General features: G+C 40.8%; 1 protein-coding gene across 3 annotated transcripts; it reads left to right on the top strand.

The window, feature by feature from the left end:
• The first annotated feature begins 35 nt into the window (after positions 1–35).
• On the top strand, positions 36–25,818 carry ptpn20 (protein tyrosine phosphatase non-receptor type 20). Of its 3 annotated transcripts, none has more exons than XM_004555871.5 (47): positions 36–368; positions 2,485–2,632; positions 2,845–3,008; positions 3,742–3,807; positions 3,899–4,078; positions 4,236–4,311; positions 4,708–4,788; positions 5,014–5,089; positions 5,330–5,483; positions 5,749–5,820; positions 6,009–6,183; positions 6,396–6,531; positions 6,647–6,785; positions 6,882–7,034; positions 7,300–7,485; positions 7,600–7,762; positions 8,116–8,383; positions 8,468–8,547; positions 8,989–9,066; positions 9,181–9,288; positions 9,427–9,543; positions 9,667–9,875; positions 10,434–10,535; positions 10,802–10,895; positions 11,430–11,515; positions 11,984–12,155; positions 12,567–12,778; positions 13,602–13,700; positions 13,791–14,272; positions 14,442–15,018; positions 16,236–16,406; positions 16,501–16,675; positions 16,764–16,974; positions 17,054–17,091; positions 17,346–17,432; positions 18,124–18,185; positions 18,482–18,643; positions 18,731–18,980; positions 19,794–19,900; positions 20,960–21,042; positions 21,452–21,561; positions 21,703–21,851; positions 22,029–22,119; positions 22,740–23,074; positions 23,164–23,379; positions 23,684–23,746; positions 23,833–25,818. In XM_004555871.5, the coding sequence occupies exons 2-47, from the start codon at positions 2,509–2,511 to the stop codon at positions 23,941–23,943; spliced, it is 7,050 nt and encodes a 2,349-aa protein (XP_004555928.1). In that variant the 5' UTR covers positions 36–368; positions 2,485–2,508; the 3' UTR covers positions 23,944–25,818. The 3 variants fall into 3 exon arrangements, with proteins under 3 accessions (XP_004555928.1, XP_004555927.1, XP_004555929.1); XM_004555870.5 differs by having other exon boundaries at positions 21,452–21,588; XM_004555872.5 differs by lacking the exons at positions 21,703–21,851; positions 22,029–22,119; positions 22,740–23,074; ... (1 more) ...; positions 23,684–23,746; positions 23,833–25,818 and having other exon boundaries at positions 21,342–21,550.

The following is a 25,818-nucleotide window of genomic DNA, read 5'->3' as shown; positions in this document are numbered from 1 at the left end:
GGCGTCAGACGGATTAGTTAAATCGGTGTAGCTGATCTCACCCCACCGGCTATTGGTGGCTCTGACCCGTCGTTGTCAAACCGCGGGGCTAATCCAATCAAGTGTTTAAAGACGAGACGCCAAGAATAGCGCCAATTACAGTAAAAAGTTTCAGATCTTCAGCGTGGTGAGTGTGGTAATAGTGCAAATGAATGGGGCACCATGTATAGATATTGTCATTGATGAATTGCCTGCCAGAACCGAGCAGCCTTCACAGCGAGGACATCAAAACAACAATGCGATGATCACGAGGATTACTTTGAATCCCTGGGAGTATTGAAGATAATACTAAGGATCAGACCGCTGACACAGGTTACATATGGTACCAGGTAACGCTCTTTATCAATTCATTTTACACTGCTGTTTGCCACATGTGTGATACTGGTGTCTTCATATTTTAATTACATTTTATTGATTGCAGATTTGAGAAGATATCTAATCTGCTTTAGGCACAAACCCCAGAGATACAGCCACAAGACTGTAAAGAGAACGAACTATAAAATGTGTAGCTGTGATGTTGAGGCCTGTAAGGACAAAAATGGTCTGGGTGAAAATGGTTGTATGTTATAGACTGCTTATGCTGTAATCACAACAAACAATCACTCACCATGATAGCTTTACGCCCACTGTATCATACTTTCGATTCACATTACTGGAAGGTAGGGTTTATTCTCACCTTGTAGCCAGAAAGAAGGTTGCATGAGACCTAGATCCTTGAAGAAGCGTGATGTCCTAAATTCCCCAGAATATATCGCAGCATTTGGATGTGAATCTACATCAAGTGTCTGTCTGCTTCATGATTAAGTAAGAATGTTTTACTAACAGTGTAGGAAGGCTAGTCATCTAGTGGTTCATTAAATCATAGTATGTTCCGTATCTTAGTCCAAACATAATGTATGAAGGACAAAACACTGTGTTTGCACGCTCCAATTATAATGAGTTTAAATGAATGTCTATATGTTCTACAATTATAATGTAATTATCATTGTCTGCACGGGAATATAGATGTTCTAATAGAAACTGAAAGTTTGATGTTGATGGTGAGTTCACATACTTGACCTAGACCATCAGCAGATCCATGTTGTTGTATGTACAGCATGATTCCCTTACAGTTTCCTCACAAATTTAGTAACACATAAAACTATTGTTGCTATAACTACCATCCAATAACCAGGTTTTTCTTCAGGCTCCAGTAGCAGTGTGCCTCTTTACAAAAGTTACTCTAATAGCTCTACAGAAGCACAGTTGCTGAACTTTTACTGAAGACTAGATCGGTGGGGGTACAGACAAATTTCATACTTTTAAGGTTCATTCAAAGCACCCCTCTGTAATCTGCAGCAGGATGATTCTATGATCTCATCGATGTAATTTTACAGTTGTATCATTTTAGATTTTAAACCTCATAGCCTTACAATTTGATTAGAGTATTTGTTTTTTGCTACCAAATTTAATCTTGTAAGCCAAGGATAAGTTCAGTTTAAGAGGGAGATTTAATCAGGTCTAAAGTAATTAGGTTGGTTTGTATCTGTAGAAACAAGCCTATTATATTACTGCTTTGAAAGATTTAGACTAACTTAGAGTCACAATAAAACCAATCGATCTGGTAGAATAAGAGGCCGGGTGATCAGGTTATACTGGACTTAATCATTCACCAATAACAACCAGATTCTGCCATTGGCCACTGAGAAAACTCAGTTTAACCTTTAGCTTTGGGAAAATCAACATGTCTGTTTTACTCACAGTGTTATTCCTCATGTTTTCATAGAAAGCAAGTAAGACTGTTTATCCATTTGAGACCACCCATAAGCGTCATTACTTGTTTTTATCACAGTCGTCCCAAACAATGGCAAGTTTAGGTCCAGTCCAACTGGATGTTCATCTATATAAAATAGTAAACTGCTCAGCAACCACCATAATGCTCAAAGTAAGAAAAATACATCTATATGCAGCACTCAAAGTGCTGTATATAGATGTGGTAACTGCATAGTATGTAACAAACTAACTTGGGATAATGACACACTTGCTTTGGTGCAAGAATGAAAGCTTCCTCAGGACTGCCCCCAGGTCAGAGAAAAGCCAATTAGTAGATGGGAGTGGCAGAGAAAGTGACAGGCAGTAAGATCAAAGCACTAAAGTAGTCTGAATCAGTGAAAAGGATTTTTGTGTTTATGAAATGTCCCAGAATCTCTTACAGCTCTCCCTCTAAAGTCAAAAATATTGAGGGAAATATATAATAAGTCTGGCATAAAGAATAACAACTAAGTGTCATGTGTGCATGTCTTACTTTCACATACAGCCTCTTGTACATACCTGATTTGCATGTAAAGCGAGGAAAATTAACCCTCTCTTTAGAATATTACTATCAAAAATGCCTCTAATGAGTCGCAATTTGCATATGTAACGGTGTGTATTATGCATATGTTCTCCGTGTGCATTCCCCCTCAGGTGCATACGTGGAGTGTGTGCAGAATGAGCAGCACGTTTGTTACATTAGCTGAAGTACTGGAGGCACGAGGGGGACCTCTGCTGGAGGAGGAGGTCTGGTCCTTGCTGCTGGGCACTGCAGAGTCTTTAGTGGATGTCTCTTATAAGGGTAAAGCATTTAGGACCCTCCCCACCTCACTCCCTGTTATTTTAGCCTCACATACATCATGCCTTATAACGCCACGACCATACTATCATGTTGCGCCAGTGGAAAATCTATGAAACTATTTAAACATATCGTGCATTCTTGCTTCCCTCAGTGGGACTTTAGTGTAAAACTACAGTAAAGCCGATAGTACATAAATGTTTCCTTTTTTTCAGGTCAAAACAATATGTGCAGTATCATAAGCCCCACCTCCTTGCTGCTGTCAGCCACTGGTACCTTAGCATTTAAGAACTGTGGCCTATCAGATGAGGTTTCCACATTCGCCGCTCCGGAGATGCTGCAGGGCCGTGCCAGCTCAACCAAACCTGCCACAGAGAGGGTCAGTGCGCGTGTTTTCGTACCCGTATCTCACGTGAAAGTGGAAGGCAGATTTCTCAAATAGTGCAGAGTACTAGAGCCTGTAGCTTTACAGCTTATTAGCAACTTTAAACTCTGCAGTGACTTCGCGACGTTAAGAATAAATCCAGACATAAACTGATGTGTCTCTTTCATTGAGTGGAAAATCTTAGGATGTCTGGAGCTGAAGGTCGAATAAGGTGTAAGTGCGCCATCTAGTGGCTGAAGAAAGAGAATCACGACCTGAAATCTGCACTTGTGAGCCTTACGTGTGTACATTGTCCAAAAAAGTAACTATTAAAAACAAATTATAATGTGAAAATGATCATACATTTATATATATAACAATATTTCGTATTTGAAAAACCACTATATAGAATTCATGTTCAAGAAATATGCCTTAAAACTCCAAAAAAGAAAGCACAATGTGTTGTTGCCTGCTCCCTTTTGCTTCAGTAATCTGCATTTCTATTTTATACATCCAGTATATGGCATACCCCCGATTTAATCAATCATGCTTGAAATAGATTTATTTTTATTGTTTTAAAGATTCTCTGTGCAAACCAGCTCACGTTGATCTACTGTATCTATCTTGTTCTTACTCTTACTTGCTTCTTACTGGAAAAACTTCACTCTCATTCATATATAAGTATCGTCACTATTATAACACATTATGAAGGAATGCAAAAGTAAACCTGGTTTTATCTGTTGCATAGATGCTGGTGTATTCACTGGGTATGACTCTCTACTGGTCAGTTGATTTTCACCTACCTCAAAATCAGGTAGTAGCCCCTTATATAAAATCATCAGTTATTTTCTCATTAACCATCACAACTCAGCTGTTGTAATTATTATTTAAATTCTCACTTTCAGCCGGTTCAGTTGAGTGACCATCTAAACAGCCTCCTCCTCAGCATGTGTGAGGACCTGTCTCACCGCCGGGTAAACCTCAACTCCATCCTGGAAGCCTGCGAATCCCAGCTCAAAGCCTCCATCCTGCTGCCCCCCGCCAAAGTCATCAGGCAGCTGGTGGAGGAGGTTTTTCATGAATCAGTGAGTCGGAAAAAAAAGACTTTCTACACTAAGGTCATGTCTGATGATATTTTATGTTCTCATCAGCCTATTCTGTGTGTGAAATTAATGCCATACTGTGCACTAATGAAAAAAAAATGAAAGTGTCTGTGAATAGCAGGGGTTCTTTTTCCTCCAGATGGACCAGACATCTCTGCCAGACAGCAATGTCCCTCTGAGCGGCAGAAGTCTGATGATCAGAGAAAGACTTCATGGTGAGCGTGATACAGTTGAGATAAATGTTTGATTTAAACTAGGTCCATACAACACACACATAAAAAGCTGAGTCATTTCATTTAATTTCTAAATAATCCTAATGCGTCCTAAATAAATTTGACCTTTAAGAGGTGTCATCTACATATTTCCTGGACGTAGCTGCAGTCACTGTTGGTTTGACTCAAGACTGAACACCGGACAACAGGATTAAAATCTTAACCTAAAGCAAGCCCAGGATTAGGATCCTGCGAGAGCCAGTAATCAGATACTGAGCGAGATGCTCCAAGCTAAAACCTCCTGCAGGTCTGTCCAAACATCTTAGTGTCTCAGGGCAGCAGAGACAAAGAACCAGATTAAACATTGCTGTCATCTTTTATTTCTTACCTGGATGACAGGAAAGAGAGGGCCATTTTCAGACTTCAGCGAAGGAAGTGCTGAAGGTAGAAGATATTCAACGGACTCTGACTCAAAGTCAGGTATGCGTTTCGTTTGGCTGAAACCAAATCCTGAACAGAAGTCACAGGATGTCTTTCAAAGAAGTTTGTTTCATGTCAAAATGCATCACTTTAGTGTCTGGATGTAATCCTTGAATTATGCATGCTTTTATGTTTTGTATCTATTTTTGTTTAATGCATTTTACAGTCAGAACATATATATGTGTACTATTTAAAAAACAACAACATTTTTAATATGTTTTATAGGGAGTTTACCTCAAAGACCATGGAGACAAAGACCGAGAAGCTCTCCCACATCGTTGTACCAATCTTCTTTAGAAAGGCATGTATATATGCATGCATATATACACACCATCACTGGACCTTCTACCAAGAGTGTAGAAGGATGCTATCTGTGCATTCATGTCAGCACAGATAAATCTTTCCGCTCCTCATTTCCCCCGTCCTTATTGTCTGTACTGACTTTGAGGGGATCTGACATTTTCTCGTTGTTTGACTTTTCCAACTCGCCTGCACAACTATTACACAATCTGTCCTTCCCCACCCACCTCTCTCCCTTCAGAATCCCTCGTGGGGTTCGTCACAGGGACAGCAATTGCAGTTGGCTCGGTAGGAGTCCCCATCACGACATCTCTCCGAAGACATCAGGCAGATCTCACAGTCCTTCCATCACATTCAGCGACTCCTCGCTTAGTCTGAGCCAGAGAAAATCTAAGGTAAGCTCAGAAACGAACTTGAATGTATCAGTGACATAAGTCAAGTGAAATGTTTTTGCAGGGCACGGAGTAAACGTGCATGCTGTGGATCTGTGTGCATGTAGCTGTATTAGAATGACAGTGAACTGTAGAGTAGTCAGTGCAGGTGAACTAAAATCTCTGTATACAGTTGATCATTTAGTGAGGAATGACAACCTGTCAGATGTATTCCAGCTAATAATATATACATATTATTTTTTTTTGTTTAATTAATTTTATTTTCCAGGCATTGGGTCCCGAGTTCGTCAGAATGCCAGATGAGCAACAAATTGTTCTTGAGCTTCCAGGATCTATTGTGGTAAATGAATAATCTCGGCTCACTTGCCCATAAGCAATTTCGGTTTACACTTCTGTTTGCTCCTATTCTTTTAGCTTTTCCTTTCTCGCATGCTGAACTGTGTCTATTTGCATAATTGCATGTATAGTATTTGTATATGTATGTACATGTACGTGTGTGTCTGTGTGTTTTGTGTGTACACGCCACAGTCCAGAAAGGGCCGTTCATGTTCGTCTCAGAGAGAAGTGACTGTTGTGATGCCTAATGGACAGTACGTGGTGGTTCGCTGTGATATTAAGTCCAGAGCAAGAGATGTGTTTGACATGGTGGTCGCGCACGCAAACTTGGTGGAACACTTTTACTTTGGTCTTGCCTTCCTAGATGGTAAGAGCCCATAATAAATAGGACCTGATCTATCTTGAGTGCACTGGTTGTGAGAAAGGATTGACAGTAAAAAAAAATATTTGAATATGTAATTTATCTGAATACCTTTCCAGAAAAAACTGAAATGACTTTGAATCTGTCTTTCCGCAACTGGATGTTTTAGTCACTTCAGACAAATGTGGCTAAAGAAGCTTTTCTTTGGCATTCTGCAGATGATGAATATTTCTTTTTGGAACATGAAACAAAAATCTCCAAAGTTGCCCCTGACAGTTGGAAAAAAGGGCAGATATCATCCTTTTTGGTGTTTCTTCGAGTCAAATTTTTTGTTGATGATATCTCCTTCATTCTGTAAGTGCTGCAGTGGTTTCACGATTAACTCATATGCAGGAAGCTCATTTTCAGAAATGTATTTAGTTAAACCCACTGTTGCCTTTTTTCTTCTTTTTTTGTTCCTCCTTCCTAGGCACAAACTGACTCGTCACCAGTACTACTTACAGCTGCGTAAGGATATCTTGGAGGACAGGCTTTACTGTAATGAGGAGACAGGCTTATTCCTGGCTGCTCTTGCGCTGCAGGCTGAGTTTGGTGATTACATGTCAGAGGTACAGAGGACATAACAATCATGTTTGCAGCATGTCTTTAAGGAGCAGCATTATCTGTCAGTGTGTATCCTCATCCTTTTTGTGTCTCTTTTTTAGTTATATGGCAAGAACTATTACCAACCAGAGCACTATGTGTCCAAGAGGATGCTTGAGAAGCTTGCCCTGCCCAGCGTCAAGGAAGAGTTGCCAAGACTACATGCAAGTCATGCACAGATGCTGCCAGAAGAGGCAGAAATGGAGTACCTAAAGGTAACCACACTAATAATGCATTTATTCCCACACATGTACACAGACTCGTTTAAAAAGTAGCTTATATTGTCCTTTAGTTACTGTATGTATGCTATAGTCATAAGTCTCGGTGAACTTTTTTATTACTACTACTATTTTTTTTTTAAATTTGACAGTTTTACTGTCCTGCTTAGTTTATAAATATATGTATATATGAGAGTTAGGATCAAGAGCTAAACTCCCAGATTTTGAGTCCCACAAAATCTGAAAACCATGTGCACATCAGATTGCACAGCAGCTACCAGAGTATGGAGTTATGTTCCACCGTGTGGGGCGAGAGAAAAGGTCGGTGGTTGGAGAGTTGGTCTTGGGAGTCTGTGCCAAAGGAATCATCGTGTACGAGATGAAGAACCACGTCCGGACTGTTACCAGACGCTTCCTCTGGAGGGAAACTGACTCCATATCCACTGGGGTAAAAAAATATGGCCTTTCAGTCAGACTTTGCTAAGCTGTGTAAGACATTACTTTGCAGAGGTAGTATTGCTATGAAGCTCAGAGGAACTAAATAATGATTTATGTCTTTCAGCGGCGTAAACTGATTATAGAGTGTGGTGGCCCCAGTGGGAAAAAGCATGGTTTTGTAACGGAAAGCTCAAAAATAGCACAATACCTCCTGAACCTTTGCTCAGCACAGCACAAGTTTCACAGCGAGATGACGTCACGACAGCTAAACCACACCTTAATCCCAGGTGGGAATATTTTGATTGTTTAAAATTTAAACTGCACAAAAAAAAAAAGAGAAATCAGACTAAGAGCTCTTCTCTGTCCAGCCTGATCCCAATTAAGACTTTAAAATGTGTTTGTTTTTTCTTCTCTCACTGGATAGGATAACTTGTCTTAGATTGATTGATTGTTTTCTCATTTCTTCTGGAGATGGGATTGGTAGGAAAAACTGATCATATTTATTCCTAAATGGAGAAAGAAATGAGTACTGTGAGCAAAAAATATTGTTTCAGGGTTTAGCAGTGCTAATATTAAAAAAAAGGTTTTAACCAAGTATAACAAAGAGCAAGCAGCACCTGATTCTACTTTGTTTCTCCAGATGAAAACATGGAAAAGTACATATCCGCCTACAGGGGTCGTAACCTGAACTTAAGGCGGATATCCTGCTCAGAGGGCATGTTGAACCATGTAGGATTGGCGCCCGGTCAACCAGACTCCCTGTCCAAGTCCTGTGACGACCTGACTGCCAAATTGGAGGCTCGGCTCCGCCAACAGAGAGAGATGAGGAGAGAGATGAGTAGAGAGCTGAACAAGGATCTGCCCGAAACGGGAGACCTCAGGGATGTAAAAGAGCGACAGTGTTGGAGGTAGCCCTTAATAATGAGTTTCATGTTATTATCACAAAAATATAGGTGGATTTAGCTAAATGTTACCGTGAACATATGTTGTAGTACGCCAGAGCTTCTTCCCAGGATGATGTCCAGTATGTCACTACAGAAGCAGGACTCTGATGCCTCATCCTCCATTCGAGGTGAGCTGACAAATAAAATATAAATACAACAAGTCTTTGAGTAACACACTAAATCAGCATGGAGCACCTGACATCTGTTTGGTAGCCTCTAAGTCATATTAGGTTTTTGAAATTTGATGGTCACAGAGTTAAAGTAGAGTGACAGTCTGGTTGTCTGGCTGACATTGTCCCCTCACAACAATAGTTCTTCTTCTTTTCAGTAGGGGCTCTCCTATGTGGAGTCCACATGTTTTCTTCATGTGTTTAGATCTAATTCCAGATATGTTGATTTGAACATTTCTAAAGTGCGTACAAGTCTTAATGTTTTGGTCTGTTTATGACCTAAACCCACACCATACATTTGACCTGCCCCTGTGACCCAGTGCACAATAACGAGGCAAACAAAGTATATAAATAGTTTACTGCTGCCTGTTTATCATATTAAAAACATACGTTTTGCAGTTGATACACCAACCCGGACCCCACCAGAGAGAGAGATAGTCTGCGTGACCCTGAAGAAAGATCCCAAACTGGGCTTTGGTGAGTTTATTAGCTCAGATTTAGCTGAGAGAGATAAAATTCCTGGTATAACAACAACAGCAACAACAAGTGATTCTTTAGTAAAAGTCTTCATATTCTCTGCTCCTGTTTCAGGCTTTGTGATAGTGGGAGAGGACAATACAGGCAAACTTGACCTTGGGATCTTCATTGCTTCCATTGTGCCTGATGGCCCTGCAGAGAAAGATGGAAGAATTAAACCAGGTGCAAAGTTCAAACGATGCAGATTAAAAATATAGATACGGGATGAAAATGTATAATAAAATATCTAGAGCAAGATACACAATTAGATTGGACGTGATCTGTCATAAGGACTTGAAGGTGATTTGCTGATTTTTCCAGGTGGACGTCTCATCTCACTAAATAAGACTAGTTTGGAAGGAGTGACATTCAGTGATGCTGCTGCCATCTTACAGAGCAGCCCCGATGAGGTGGAGCTCATTGTGTCCCAGCCTAAGCGTAAGATCGGCCCACTGCTTTCTCCGTCCATCCTTCAAATATTTATAAATTATTATCAGATCATACTGTGCAGAGTAGTAGTTATTTCATGGTTTTAATGCCACCTGGTTGTTTTCCTCTCAGAGTCACTGAAGGACAGACAAAGTTCTTTGAGTCAGAGTACTCTTGGATTAGCGTTGGAGAGGAACTTTGGGTCACAGACTACCCTGAGTAGCACAGAGTACCGTCCCGGAGTGGAGGAACTCGAGGATGTCATCACATTGTCCAGCATGGCAACTCCAAAACACAACAGGAAGCTTCACATTCCTGTGGTGCGAATACACGATGCCCAGGTTAGAACCAGTGCTCAGAAGACAGCGGTTAGAGACGATTGACTTTACTGTTTTTAAAAGAAGCAGTGCTGTCAAAGCTGATATTAGAGTCCAATGCCAACTGATAAACAGATTAAGTGCTCACATTAATTGGATAAAACTAAGAGAAGTCGTCATTCACAGGATTCAGAAGTGTCCCAAAGATATGCCCTCATTCATTCCTTTCTTTTTTAGGAACACTTTAACGATCTATTTATTTTCAGTTCAGTACAGATGTTAAATTATTTCAAAGTCATTATAACTGCAACATTTACACTGTTACCTATAATATTATAGGCTGCAGACACTTAATTTAAACTTGCATACATTTACAGAATTGTTTTGAATAACTGCCACATTTTGCAAAAGTCTCAAGTAACAAGTACGAACACTCTAAATCAAAATGTTTTTTAATTTCACATTTTACTTGCAGAAATAACCTCTAAACATTACAATACATTTTCATGTTACTGTATGTAATTTTTCATGAAATCATTTCTTGTAATCTAACATTAATCCTCTGTTCTGCGTCTTTTTCAGGACATTTACTCTCGGTCGCCCTCTATCTTGAGCTTTAAAACAGGCGAGCGGTTTGTAGTGGAGCTGAAGAAAAGCAGTGGAAGCCTTGGCATCAGTGTTGCTGTGAGTGAAATGTTTTAATGAAGAGTGCTTTCCTCATTTTCTCTAGTTGTAAAAGAAAGTAGAGTTTGGTTTCTTTACGGAATCATTTTTGAAGAAAAATCATTTTGGATAAGGAAGCTGTAAAAATACAATATGTTCTTGATATGATGTCAAATACTTTATCTTGACTTACTGAATTTGAATTGATATGAATCATATAAACTTTGTAAGATCACTGCTTTACTGTCAGCCAAATGAATTTCCTCTTTTTTTCTGTCTTGCCAAAGGGAGGAATTAACACTAATGTGCATGATGGAGGCATTTACATCAAGAGTCTGGTGCCTGGAGGTGCTGCTGAGCAGGATGGTCGCATTCAAATTGGTAATCTTTTAATTTGGAAGTAGAAGATATGATCAGGTGTTGAAAAAGGTAAAGGGTTATAAAAAAAATAAATGATTAAAATGTGCAGGATCCATATCAAACTTCTAAATTCTGGATAAATTCTAAGTTTATCAGTTGTTACATTGTAATTATATCCTTAATAACAGTCCCCCTAACATCATCATCATCATCGCAGCATTATAAAGTATGAATCTGACACAAAAGTTCTTAAGCTTCCATATGCAGCATATTACATAAGTGATTGTGTATTGAACAGTAAGATAATAAAAGTCTAAACCCCAAAGATCATAAAAATGTATTTGAGAAATTATATTATAAAACATTTGCTGTTGCTGTTATTTACATTTTGTAAACCTCTGTGCTGTGACTTGTTTCGTGCCTCAGTGAGCAGGAGAGACTTTAAAGTTTGGTGATATGTCATCACACATATACACACACACGCACACACATCGCAAACCGTTTCGGTTCGGATGCTGCTAATGATGATGAGGTTTGTGTTTGTGCGTATGACAGGTGACAGACTGCTGGAGGTTGACAGGTCCAACCTGAGGGGCGTGACTCACCATCAAGCTGTCGAGTTCCTGAAGAGGACTGGGGAGGTATACATACACGGGCATGAACACTTGCTCATGCAATGAAACACAATCACACACACAAATGTTCTTGTTTGCTGATATGATTACATTAATATCAGTGCTAAGTGACTGTCCTTCACAGAGGTTACGTATTTCTTCATCTCTTTAAATCCATGTTTTCGTGATCCATGATGATAATCCTTCCCTAATGAGTCTGTTTTAGTTAAATTAACTTAAATATAAAACCATAAAAGTTAACATAATGACAAAAGCACTAAAGTCCAAACTATTGAATTCACTATTACAAGGACTTGACCTGACTCTTTAGACCTTTCCACCATAACCTTTTTTAAGGAAGCGTTATTCACAGTGAAAAAATGGCAGGAACCAGTGCTGCTACACATTATTCTCTGTTCCCGCTGTGACACTATTTTTCAATTAAATTTATCAAGCATATTAAGGGGAAGTATGTGCGTCATCTGCTCCCTATAGGTGGTGAGCCTGCTGCTCGAGAGGGAGCCCACAGTAATTCTGGAGCCTAGACCTGACTCGCCCTGCCCTACCTTGGTCCACAGTGCATCACACACACAGCCCCTCAGGACTGAAGTCTCCATGGAAACGACCTTGAGTGGTCGAGCCAAGGACTACAGCTTTGTAACGGATGGTGAGAGGGGAGACGAAGGGGCATTTACCCTCGTAATAAAAAAGAAAAGATAGACAGTGTCAGGGACACACACTCATGCACACATGGCCCAGAGGTGACTGTGAGTCATCTGACAGCTACATTGTGGTTGCTGTCAGAGTCATCTAGGGCTGATGCCGCCTCAGTCCCTTGGGATTGCATCCACTGAAACCTTAAAGCTTCCTGTTCGCTGGCACGTAGCCTTCCCTTCTTTACTGGTAATAGTAGGAAAAAAAGTCAAATAAATTGGGAAAAATGTATTACCAAATAATAATTACAGAAAAGAAATATACATGCATTTGTGACACTGAATTGAAAAATGTTCTTAGCACGTTGCTAAAGATCATAATTCACATGTTAATGCTCAAGTGTTTCCTTTCATCTCGTTCCTAGAAAACACACGTGAGGTGGTGCTGAGGAAGAGCTTGTCTGGCCTCGGCTTCAGCTTTTATATCTCCCAGCTGCACTCAGGACCAGACCGCAGCAGCGTGGTCCGCATCAAACGTCTGTTCCCAGGTCAGCCAGCGCAGGAAAGTGGCCTGCTGCGGGAAGGAGACATCATCCTGACTGTCAACAAAGAGCCTCTCAAGAATCTTCCCTATCAGGTAGAATTTATATGTTTATATCAGATAGTGTATTTTTTGTTTAGTTTGTTTTTTATTTCTTATATTTATAAGAGGACAAGAATGTGTGTGGACAATTGGACCATAAGAAGCTAAAAAGCAAAATAAACCTGTTTGCAAAATAGCCAATGTAGCCTTAAAACTGTGTAAACCTGTGGAAGAACAATGGATAATCATGAATGGACTGCCGAGTGTATAAGTAACACAAGTGACCTTGTTCTCTCTCAAGTCTCATTCACTTCATTGTTTCACTAATCCTTTAATCTTGTACCACTTGAAATAGAAAGCAGTTTGTGTCATTGTGCTTGTGTCATTTAATCTTCTCTGTACTGCCAAGAAGTTACAATGGTATTAGCAGCGTTGCTTTTACACATATGTTGGTCAGATATCTGTGCACATTTTACACTCAACAAAAATATAAACGCAACACCTTTGTTACTGCTCCCATTCCCCAGGGGATGGACGTAGAGACCTAAAATTCATTCCAGATACACAATATAACCATCCCTCCCAAACAGTGGTCACAAATCAGTCCAAATGTGTGGTAGTGGGCACATCTGCTATATTGAGATAATCCATCCCACCTCACAGGTGTGCCACATCACCCACTACCACACATTTGGACTGATTTGTGACCACTGTTTGGGAGGGATGGTTATATTGTGTATCTGGAATGAATTTTAGGTCTCTACGTCCATCCCCTGGGGAATGGGAGCAGTAACAAAGGTGTTGCGTTTATATTTTTGTTGAGTGTAAGTCTGTCTCATTTTTAACCAATTCAAAGTTTCTTTTCTGTTTGTCTCAGAGGGTTTTGCTTTTGCTACGTGGTGCTCCTTCTGAGGTTCATCTGCTGATCTGCCGACCTGGACCAGGAGCACTGAATGATGGAGATAATAACTCACTGGTGAGCTAATATACTCATGAATCACTGTAAATCCAGTCCCAAGGCAGACATTTTCAGACAAACCATTGTACTTTCTGTCTGACTCTACAGACTCTTACATCCCTCCGTGATGCTCGATCGCGGTCTCTGGACATCAGGTTGGGGGAGGACTACAGCGAGCTCCTCAAAAAGCCCTCCAACCAGGAGGAGGAGCCGACCAGCAAAACAGAGAAAAACTCAGAACTTCCTGCAGCTTCACAACTCCCAGAGAGCCAGGAGGATCTCAAGGCAGAAGTGCAGACACAACAGACTCCACCATCTTCCCCTCGCTCACCTCCTTCACCAACATCACCTACATCTCCTCCTTCACCAGTCTCGCCAGCATCACCTGCCTCACCTACCTCGCCTGGCTCTGGGTCTCCACCTGCTCCAACAGAGGCCCAACTAGCTGCTGGGAAGCTCGAGCAACAAAAGGAAGCAGAAGCAGAAAAGAAGAGCAAAGATGTGGAGGAGGAGGACGCAACAACCTCAAGCTCTACTGTGATGCTTATTGATGTCTGTCCTAAGACTGGCTCCAACTCTGTGTATACCAGGTAATGTTTCAGATGCCAGCTGTCATGTGTTGATGTGCATGTTGTGTGGTTATTTTCAAAACTCGTGCAGATGTCTTTTATCAGGACAGAGTTTTATTGTTAGGATGAACATGAACATTTGGCTTAATTTTAAGTAGACTACAAAATAAATGTTTTTTTTAATCGGCAGTGGAGTCAGAGAGGAGGCAGATGGAAGTGTCACCTATTGCCTCATGGGAAATGGACTCACTATCATGGCAGATGAAGAGTACCTGACCATCAGCTCCACACTGGAGCCTCCTCACATGCTTCCCACCGCTAGCACTCAAACAGCTAACTTTAGCTCTCAAACATCAAGTAGCTTGCAGTATCCACACCCCAACCCCACCACCTTGGCCCTCAACCTCTTATCTGACACCCCCACCACTTGTTCCCTGGCACATCCCTCCCAGCCACTCACAACACAGCCCCCTAAAACCAAGCACCACCCAATCCAGCAGGGGCTTCTTCCAAGTCACTACAAAGCCATGTCCAAGATCAGCCGCCCCATGGTGCCCCCACCTCAACCTCCACCACTGACCCCTATCACAGCTCAGATTATCTCTGTGGCTCCCTGTCCTAGTCCACCTCCCCCAGTGCTGCCCCCCACACTGCTGCCCCCGGCTGCTCCGATCCAATTTAGAGAAGAACTAGAAAAGAAAGAAAAGGAATACAAAGATTATGATGATGACGAATATGATGAGGAAGAGGAAGAGAGTCGAAGAAAGGCAAGTCGATGATGTTCTATTTTTATGCCACTGCTTAAATTTAGCTGTGTTTTCATCAATATTAGTTTGCCTGCTAGTTTTCCATTAAGTTTTTTGAAGAGAACCATCACTGGACTTTTGAGAGATTAATGTTTTCCCATTCTTGTCTAATAGCTAGCTGCTCAACAGTCCAGAGTCTTATTTTGTATTTTTATGTCTTATGTTGTTCATTTTTTCAACTGGTGAAAGGTCAGGCCGGTTCAGCGCCTCGGTTCTTCTACTGTTATAATAGCTGCAGTATGGTGTTTAGCATCGTCTTGCTGAAATATGCAGGGTCTTCCCTAATAAAGAGGTGTTCTGGATGGGATCGTATGTTGCTCTAAAATCTGTATATACCTTTCAGCATTGATGGTGCCTTTCCAAATATGCAAGGTGCCAGTTCCATAGGCACTAATGTAACCCTAAACCAACGGAGATGCAGGCTTTTGAACTCAGTGCCAATAACAAGCTGTATGGTCCCTCATAAGACATCTAGAGGAGATGGTGGTGTTTCTGTATCATGTTCATATATGTAAGCTTGAATTTACATTCTGGATTCACAGAGGATGATTTCTGGAAGCGTTCCTGAGCCTATGGAGCAGGCTGCATTAAAAACAGGAACGACAGTCAGCTCTGTTTTTAATGCAGTGCTACTCTGCCCTATACTATGAAGACAGTTTGACATACCCCGGGTATCTTTCCATTCTGGATTCACTAACATTGGCAATCAGGATAAGCAGTTACATCACGCTGTTTATCGACTGGCTAAGTTAACCCAGGGTCTCCCCTCTATGTTAAAATCAAAGGGCTGGTGTTGGCAGCATCTGACCAACCTAAAAGGCATGGATCATATGATTCTTCTTCCAAAGAAAAAGATCCCTGTGAGTGCCACCTACTCATTATCAGAAGAAATTGTGATAAAAATCTCCAAAAAACATTAAAATATAAAAAGCGTCGCCACAGATTCTCTGAACCTCTGCATCTCTAAGATTATCTTTATATACTCTTTATATACATGTTACTGACCTGGTGCTAATGAACCTTATTAGTGTCAAATGTTCCTCCAGGTGTTTCTTTTTAGGACCACTGACTTTTGAAGCTTTTTATATCCCCCACACAAACTTTTGCCACTGCCATCAAATTAAAAAATTTCTTGTTTTCTTCTTAAAATCATGACCTTCTAATTTCTATTCTCACAGGGATTGGTTAAAGAATTTGAGCTGTCAGTGGTTCTGACTAAGTCCAGAAGTGGAAGCTTTGGGTTCACCATCACTCGAAGCAAACTAGACAACTGCTACTACATACAGGAAATATTGGACAATCCAGCCAAGGCAGATGGACGACTCAGGGCAGGAGACAGGCTCGTCACAGTATGCACCAAAACTTGCGCCTGCACATTTAAAGTAATCATTAAGCGTGTCCTGTTGATATGACAACTGTTCTTTGTCTGTCATCTTTTACCAGGTAAATGGCCACGATGTTACCAGTGTGGCAGATGACGTTGCCATGACTATTCTCAGGTCATCTCCAAGGAGACTGAGTATGACAATAGGGAGAGCAGTGAGCAACCTGGTGGCTCCACCCTCTTGTGACAGCCTGCCTGATATTGTCCTACACAAGACACCTTCAGGACAGCTGGGTGGGACTTTATATAAACTTCGACTTACGGCATAGAAGCACATCAGTCATATATTATTTGAATTAATCTCTGTGCGTGCCCTTTCCAGGAATAAAGCTGACAGGTGGCATTGGTAGTAAATGGCAGGGCATCTACTGTCTGGAGGTGGTGCCAGGTTCCCCTGCCAGCGAGGAGGGTAGTGTCCAACCCAATGACAAGATCCTGTACATCTGTGGAAGGTGCACGCTGGGAATGACACTAGAGGATGCAGTCAAAGCTTGTGAGATCGCTCCACGTAAAGTGAAACTAAAAGTCATCAGGTATTAATGGTTCGAGAGATAATGTTTTTAGTGTTTGCCTCTCTTTCTTTGAATGAGTCTGTTCTTGTGTCTGTTACAGAGAAGAGCAGCCAGTGACCCCCAGGGGTAAGTGGAACGGTAAGTGCTTCCAAAGAATTTATGGCATGACTTCACTTGATCGGGACTCCAAGGACAGCTAAACAGGATAGTTTGGTTTCTATGCAGTATATGCAATGATGCATTGCTTAGAAACCAAATATGTTTGCGCTCAACAATGATAATTTAGGTTCAATCATTACCAGAAAACCTTAAAATTCTGGGAAGCAAAACAATTACTTGTGTGTAATGCAAAGGTATTTTTTAGTGTTTGATCTCTTTGTTTTCTTCGACAGGTCTGTTTGACTGGAAAAAGGACAGGAAGTCCTTTGCTCGTTTTGAAGAGCCAGTATCCCCAGAGAAAGACTCTCCTACTGAAGATGGTGAGTTTTTTTCTTTCTCGCATTCATTTATTTCTCTTTTTGCTTCTTCCAAACTCTTTTCATCATCAGCACAGTAACTAGTTACCATTCATCCCTTTGACGGCTGTCCCATTGTCAGGGTGAAGCATGAGCTTGGTGCTGACAGATAGCTCTCTTTGCAGCTGTGTGTGCGTTTACATGTGTGTGATCTGAATGCTGACAGACAGATCCTGGGCTCTCACAGCAGGATTAATAATTAGCGAGCCTCTGGCCCTCCACTGGCGTATTGGACTGCAAGGCCAAAGGCGTCGCACACACATGCACACAGAGTCAGAACCATACAGCCAGTGGTCTATAGGGCAGGTATCTCAGTTGCCTGGTGACGGTGTATAAAGTGGAGAGGGTCAGTCTGAAAAGATCAGCTTTGTTTTGCTGTCATAGAAGAAATACACCGCTCAACACTTCTCTTTCAAAATGTCCGAAGAGGTGGGAGGTTGGTGTGTGTTGCTGTTTTTTCTCCAAGTGTCTTGTTTTGAAATTTATTTTGATGCAGAAGGTGGCATGGATGCAAATCGGTAGAGAAGGAAAGTTCCACTGCTGGTTTAGAGCCAAACTCCAGGAGTTCCCTTTGTTAAACTTGCTTGATGTTTTCTAAAAGCATAATAATATACATGTTAACTCTTTTTTTTGTCTGAATGGGCTTTTTTTTCAGCTGAAGCTGTGTATCAGACTGCTGGACAATTCAGATGTCTCTCTCTCGGCCAAGAACAGGATGTAAGTTTACTAACAAATGTATTTTCTGTCCACTAGCCTGGTCTTTTCTCCTGTACACCTTCTGCTTTGCTTAAACAATTGTCCGTCTAAGGGGACACTGTAACATGAGTCTGCTGAGTGTCAATCTGTTAATGTATTCTCTATCTGTGTGTTTGACAAGCATTCTTTACTCTTCATTTATGTACACGACACAGTGGCAATTTATTAATGTAGAATACAATCTGGCCTTGTAAATACACAGCTATAAAACTGATAAGAGAATCTGTTTCCTTATTTCTCAATTCTTGTCTTCTTAGAATTGCATCATGCAAGTGGAGTTCACTAAACCAGAAGGAGGAGGTCTCGGTTTTGCATTGGTCGGGGGAACAAATGGCAGCATGCTCAGGGTGAGAGAAATTTGCTCAGGTGGAGTAGCTGAGCAGGACGGTCGCCTGAGAGTGGGAGATATTCTGTTAGAGGTAACAAAACAACGTATGTAATGCAAATAATTTTTTTTTACCTCCATAGTCAGGGGGAGGCTTTGATTTTCTTTGTGCCCATGCTAGGTGAATGGTGTGATTGTGTCTGGACTGAGCCACAGTAAGGTGGTGGAAATCCTGCGCAAAGCTGAAGGGACTGTGCAGCTCACCATCTGCAGAGACGTCCGGCCCCTGACCTACTCCGAGTCACCTACACCGCCCAACATGTCAGCTCAAACTGAAGCTATTTTAGCTGAGCAGCCTGCTCTTGTGTCCAACCCTGATAATTGCTCTTCACCTGACCTCATGCTGAACAGGCCAGTGGACCGTCCCCCTGGTATGCTCTCTGACAAATACATTTCCTAAGCTGCGCTAAATTTTATGGTAAAAGATGTAAAAATCCATATTTTGTGTCTAATTAGGCATAACTAGAATTAGAAATAGTATGTTTATAGTGCCTTACATATACATTAAGATCGCTTTGAAAACCAGATTTAGTGCCGTAAGATATACTTACAAATTGTCTCTGACTTTCACCTTACTACTGGATCATTCGTTGGTCATTAGAAGAAATCTAAAGCATAGTGGATCACATGTTCAGTCATCCCTTAAAATCTTGATGGTGTCCAGACTTTTACAACGTGTAGGTGGTACTTTGTTGACAGTCTACTCTCACACGTTTTTAAAAATATCATGCCACTTTCCAATCCCCTAATACCAGGCTATGATAGCTACTATGTTGTCATTACAACTCTATATTGAGACATAAAGTCAAATCCCTCGTTAACTCCTATTATTAGAGGCTCACACTTTCTTAGAGGGTTATTGGCAACACATTACAGCACAACTGTAGTGTCAAATAAGCTCATGCAAAGTCTTGAATAATGCCTAATGATGGTATGGCTTGTAAAATTTGCCTAATAAAAACATTATTTCTAGCTCTGTGTAATTTGATACAAATACAGCCTCTTATGTCTTATTAGTTTACTCTAAAATAAAGTGTGGCCCCTTCTTATTATTAGGATTTGTAGAAAGCAGATGTTTAAAACAAGCTGTAGACTCAGAGAGATTTGTAATATTTCATTAACAAAAAGCGTGATTATTTTAATCTTGTTATTTGTTGACATTTTGTCTACATTTGCTGTTTTAGAGGCAACGTCAGACCCTGTGGTTAATGAAGCAGATGTTGTTCTAACATCGCCCCCTCCCTCACCTCACCTACTGACAGTTGTAACCGATGAGACTACAGGTAAACAGGTAATGTGGACACTAACAAGCATACAGAAGTGTGCAAAAGTCTTGAGCAACTTCTCATTTCTTTAAACTTTGCTTCAAAGTAGCCAGACTTTCTTGTAATTCTTAAAGTGGTCTTGAGCAATCGTTCTCCAGCTTTCTGAAGGCCTATCAGAGATTTCTTTGGACATTGGCTGCTTTTTTACTCATTTTCGCTCCAGTCCCTGTACCTGATCATGTTCAGCGGGATGTTTTTTGCATGTTAAGTCATTTAACCCTGACCTGTGAACCTTAAAAAGGTACCTAATCAAGGTTAACATGAGAGATACATCTCAGTTGATCTGTCTACTGTTTGCTGAAACTTGCCTAGAAATCGTCTTCAAGGAAGAATAAGTGTCACTCACCCATTCTTGAGGAAAGGGAACAGGGAGAAGAGTCAGAGCTTTGGAAAATTACACAAGAAGTGGACTGAAAATCTGTGGCAACAGGTCTTATGACATGATGAGTGCAAATTTGAACGTTTTGATTCAAAACTTTATCAGTGTGTACAAAGGAGGTCAGGAAAGAAGCACAGCAGAGGTTTACGGCCAACTGTAAAACGTGGTAAAGGTCCTGTCATTGTGGCTGCATTTCAGCTTTGGGGGTGTTGGGGGACGTACAATGCATTACCATTTAATACTACCTGGAAAGCGTCTGATTGGGAAAGGCTTTCTTTTTCAGCATGACCATTATCCCAAAAACAGAGAGAGTTCAGGCTGTGTTAAAGAATAAAAGTGGTGATACCAAATATTGACTTTCAAGCTCATTACAGTTGTACAAACTCTGTTTTTGTCTTGTATGCAGCATTTTCCATGTGTGGTTGCTCATGTTTCAATACCCGACTACACCTATTTCTCATTTTCCTAGTAAAAGAAAAAGAAAAGACAGCCCAAGACTTTTGTACAGTACTGTATATAAACTAACTGCAACATTATTAACTATTAAAATTAAATCGTACCCTTCTTTACATCTTTACTAACATCTGCTGCTAACATCTTGCTCCTTCCCTCTGTTGCCTCCTCTGGCTTTTTGTCTGTGGAACAGGAGAGCTGTAACAGCACCCCTTCTCATCAAGCTTGCTGCCCATCCCTCAATGTCACTGACATGTTGCATGGAGCTTCTGACAGGTAGTACTACTCTCTTGTATTGTCTACATATTTCGTGTCCTCTTCTTCAACCCCCCTCCTCCTGCATCTTTGTATGCTGGAGTACCAGCATTATCCATAAGGAGGCAGCAAAGAGCAATAAATAAAAGATGACTGTGGGATAAACGTTGACGCTTGTAAACTGTGATCCCCATTAGAAGAAAATGTCAGTTAGTGTAACAGCTAGGAAGTGTATAGTACTATTCCATGCAGGCTTAAAAAAAGAAAGGTACAGCAGTAGTAAAAATATATTTTAGCCTTTTGTTTATACTGTATTTTAGGTGGAAAAGGCGCAGGGAAAGGAAGCTCAGCCTTGCATGATTTCATCCCCTCCTACCGAAGACTAAAAATGGTCTGGTCTCACCCCTGCCCTGCCCCCTGACTCCCCCAGGAAACAAATTGTGAGCAAACTTTTGGACCACTCCTGCAAAGACATCCGGAAACCCCAGTCAGACGGCTGGAGCAGTGAAGATGATGACGACGATGTATTCAGCACCAAAGGTCAGGAAATGGCCTCATCCCAAACAGGTGCCTGTTTCTGTAGTACTGTAATGACAAGTCTGAGTTAAAATAGATAAATGTTTGCATTAAAGGGTTAAAGTGACCCTTTTCTCCACTTCTTTTAATCTATATTTTTCTCAGGCCCTCCCATAGTATCAGAGGAGGAACTGGCCAGTCTAGCTCTTATTACCCCTGCAAAGACCAGCCAGTACTCAGGCTCCAGAGTCAAAGCTCTCATCCAGATTCTCCAGCATCAACTGGACCAGCAGGAACTGGTCAAAGAGTTCATGGTTTGTGTGAACTACTGGATTCATAAAAAGGAAGTTATTATGTAACTTACTACAATATGGGTTCCACTGTGAAGCGGCAGACAACCATCCATGCTGTAGAAAATCAGCGTTTATTAAAATAAATAAAATGCATTATCTTAAGTTATTGTGGTTATTATGTCCATGTTTATACTTAAGGCTCTGGAGCATCTGAAGCCTTCTGACAACTGCCTAGTGGGAAAAGCTCCTGAGAACAGAGACAAGAACCGCTACAGAGACATCCTACCCTGTAAGTTGAGTGTAAAAATTTAATGTTATTATTTATTCAAACCTTGCACTTTTTATGTTCCCTTTTTTAGGGGTTCCATCTTTCTCGTTGATGGTTTAAAGCTCGTAAAAATGGATACTCAGGGACTTGGCATTCCATTGTTTCATTGTCTCACTTTAAGCTGACTCTAAAAAAGAAGGGAGTGAAGATGTTTGTGTACAACAGTTAAGCAATTTAATTTACACAGAACAAATTATTTCTCAATAACTCACTGGTACCACACTTATAATTTTCTCTGAGTCTGCCAAGTATGTGATGTTGTAATTATCTAGGATTTATATTTTTAATAAATGAAGGAGCATCAGGAACAAATAATATTACAAGCTGTGTTATCACCATGAATTCCAGAGGTTTGCTGTCTGATTTGTGATAGAATTAATCACTACCTCATAAACTCACAGTGTCTTCGACTTCTAAGTCAGATGCACTGCTCGCTCATCACGTCTGGTTTCAAAACATCGAGATGCTGGTGATAAAAATGCTCAAGTCAAGGCTTCATTAACCACTGAGTGGCTGTGGCTCAAACTCAAAAACACACCGAGACTATTTTTGCGTGTTATTTTTGCTCTTTCTTCCTTTAGACGACAAAACTCGTGTTGTGGTTGGAGAGAATCAGGACTATATCAATGCCAGCTACATCCGCATGCAAGTTGGCGATGAAGAGTTCTTCTACATCTCCTGTCAGGGCCCTTTACCTTCTACTGTGCAAACCTTCTGGCAGATGATCTGGGAAAATAAATCCGATGTCGTTTCCATGATGACCCAGGAAGTAGAGCGGGGAAGGATTAAATGTCACAAATACTGGCCAGAGAAGCTGGGTGTGCCTTTGGATGTAGGCAGGTACCAGCTTCACCTCGAGAACCAACAGTACCTGGAATACTTCCACATCAAGATCATCCGTATGGTGGAGAGTGAGGTGAGAGAGGGGCACTTTCTTTTCTGACTTACTGTAAAAAATGAATAAATACAAGTTTTGTGCAAATTTTTGATGAATTGCCATTCCAGACTGCCGAAACACATTTTGTTCGACACCTGAAGTTCACACACTGGCCTGACCACGGCGTGCCGCACTCCTCCGAGCAGCTGGTTCGCTTCATCCGCTACCTGAGGGCGGTGCACCATAAAGGGCCTGTCACTGTGCACTGCAGCGCTGGCATAGGACGTACAGGAGTTCTTATTTGTACTGACATCATCCTTAGCCTCATCGAGAATGATTTGCCTGTGAGTGGAATCCACTTTGATGGGTTTTCATTGGCATTTAGTGGTTTTAGTCATGCAACTGGCACAGTTCTATCACATTCCGGAAAAATAAAAAACAATTATCGGATAGACTGCTGTGAAATTTTTCACATAGGTCAGCAGGGGCAGATCCTACTATAACTGGCTATTCTTAAACCACCACTGTGCCAAAGTGCGACCCAGCAGCACTAACATGGTTGCAGCCACTTCATTAATCACTGTTATTTGAAATAAAACATGCATGCATTTTCATCTGTACTTAACAGTTTTCTTTTTTTACCTTTAGATTAACGTAAGCAACATTGTGAAAGAGATGAGACTTCAGCGGCACGGGATGATTCAAACCAAGGTCAGTGCCAGCAGAAGGGTTAAAATTCAGGCTTTGGAATAGATGGTGAGCAAAATTAGACGTGTCCTTTGTCCCCCTTATTTCAGGAGCAATACCTTTTCTGCTACAAAGTCTGGTTGGAGGTTTTACAGGGGATTTTACAGCTTCACGGCAGCCAGTGGCAACCAGAAGACCCAAGAGACCACAAAGTAGTTTGAGAATGTTTCCACCATACCTGTAAGAAACAAGCTGTGAATGTTCGACCGCGTGCAGTCGCGCCCAGCAGAGCGATACGTTGATGATACAGTTTTCTTTGGCTTCCTTTAGTTTAGCTGGCTATAATATGCAATCTGTACTTCTCAGCTTTGCTACAATGATTTCAACTGACTTTGTCTGTGTATGTGTTCTTGGTGCTGTGATTATCTCACGTTATTTTAGATCACTGAGGTTGTTTTGCCTTTTCAGGTTTAGTGATTTGCCTTCTGTCTCAAACATTGTGTTTTTTTAAATCTAATCTTTTTTCTCCATGTTCTTTACATTTTTATGTTGCATGTTATTTTAAATCCGGTAATATTTACATCTTGGCAGTAATGTCATCAAAGTGCACAAGTGTAAGATCATCATACCAAAGTTAGTGTCTGTTTCAAACCTCGATGACTAGCGTTTGATTCAAGGTTGTGTTATCATTTCATTTAAGTGCATTTGTACCCTGCAGAAAAGGGTATTAGCAAAAGAACATTATTGATTGTCTTTAATTAATCATCTAAGGGAATGAAAAGCATTAAGTGCCTTGGAAAGATACGCATCACTTGCTCCATACTGACCCCAGCCCACTTGTCTGAAGCGGTCAGGGACGGAGGACAAGAAACAGATTTGAGAGCAGCTGATAGTGGTTGGAGTGAACGAGCAGCTTTTGGTCTGTTTGTAAGGTGGACTTTGGTTAATTCAAACCAGAGGAACATTACATCTCACCTTTTTGTTAAGTTGTAACTCTGAAACAGTGTGGTGTTCGCACACTGCCTTCCAGTCTTTTTTTCTTTTTAATTTGTGTGCTCATTTTATACAATATCTATCACAAAGAACATTTTATTAAACATTATCACAACTTGCTCATCCCAAATACAGATAAAGAATGACCCCACATAACAAATTTTTGAAAATTCATAAATTTTCAATTCACTATTTTGCTAAAATTTGAACTCTAAATATTCCCTTTTTTTTGTAAAATGTACAAAAATGATTTAGATGTAATTTAAATTATTAGTTGCTGGGCTATTACATGTAAGTTGTTACGTGATAGCATCGTTTCTCTGTATTCTTTGGCTATTTTAATACAAACTCAGCCAAAAATGCAAAAAATATTCCCAGGTTTACAAACTTTCCATTTTGCCACTTTAGATATTGTACAAAGCAACGGTCAAAGTCAAATCTAAAATGATTTCTAGCTGCTGGTTTGAACCTCAACCTTTGGATGTCACTGCTTGTGAGCTTTGTTCCTGTAGCTGCTAACAAACACACACCAGCTCTCTTATTGCATGCAGACTCTTACAGTACAGCCTGGAGTTTGACAAAATGACTTGAACATGATCAAAATGTGGAATGTAACAAAGCAATACTCCTGAGGAGGAGGGAAACTGAATGTCTGGATTGGTTACCCAGTTTTCCAAACTGTTTGGAGCATGTTGGTTAGACATATGCAGTACTGTACTTTTGCCATGTGGATGGCCATGCAGAGCCATCAGCCTCTGTACTGTGTATGAAACATCTTTTCACTCCACGCTGGTTGGTTGGTTTCCAACGATAGCTAACCCTCTGTTATGTGCAAGTTCGCGTTCTATTTGAAACTCGTTGATATATTTGAAAATGGTTATTCTTGAAAGAACAAAAGAAAAGCACATTTTGCATTCATCTGTGAAAATGCATCTTGTACAGTTAAGCAAGTGCTTATGCGTAGCATTGTGAAATATAATAACCTCTGATTGCACAACTGCTTATTTATGCTGAATTAATATCTTGTCACTGTACCAGCCACTATGTAACCAATAACTGAGAACAATGTAATACCTCTCTCTTTAATTAAAAGCTATTCTGAA

The sequence above is a fragment of the Maylandia zebra genome, linkage group LG13 (genome assembly GCF_041146795.1).
Source record: "Maylandia zebra isolate NMK-2024a linkage group LG13, Mzebra_GT3a, whole genome shotgun sequence".
Taxonomy (NCBI): domain Eukaryota; kingdom Metazoa; phylum Chordata; class Actinopteri; order Cichliformes; family Cichlidae; genus Maylandia; species Maylandia zebra.
Note: the sequence above shows the minus strand (reverse complement) of the source record. Positions and strands in the feature narration are given on the sequence as shown.

Excerpts from the sequence above, each read along its gene's own strand:
- ptpn20 (XM_004555870.5), top strand. The coding sequence starts at position 2,509 with ATGAGCAGCACGTTTGTTACATTAGCTGAAGTACTGGAGGCACGAGGG. Across the intron at positions 14,273-14,441 it reads TCCAACTCTGTGTATACCAG|TGGAGTCAGAGAGGAGGCAG; the intron begins GTAATGTTTCAG and ends TTTAATCGGCAG. Across the intron at positions 23,075-23,163 it reads TCCGTATGGTGGAGAGTGAG|ACTGCCGAAACACATTTTGT; the intron begins GTGAGAGAGGGG and ends TTGCCATTCCAG.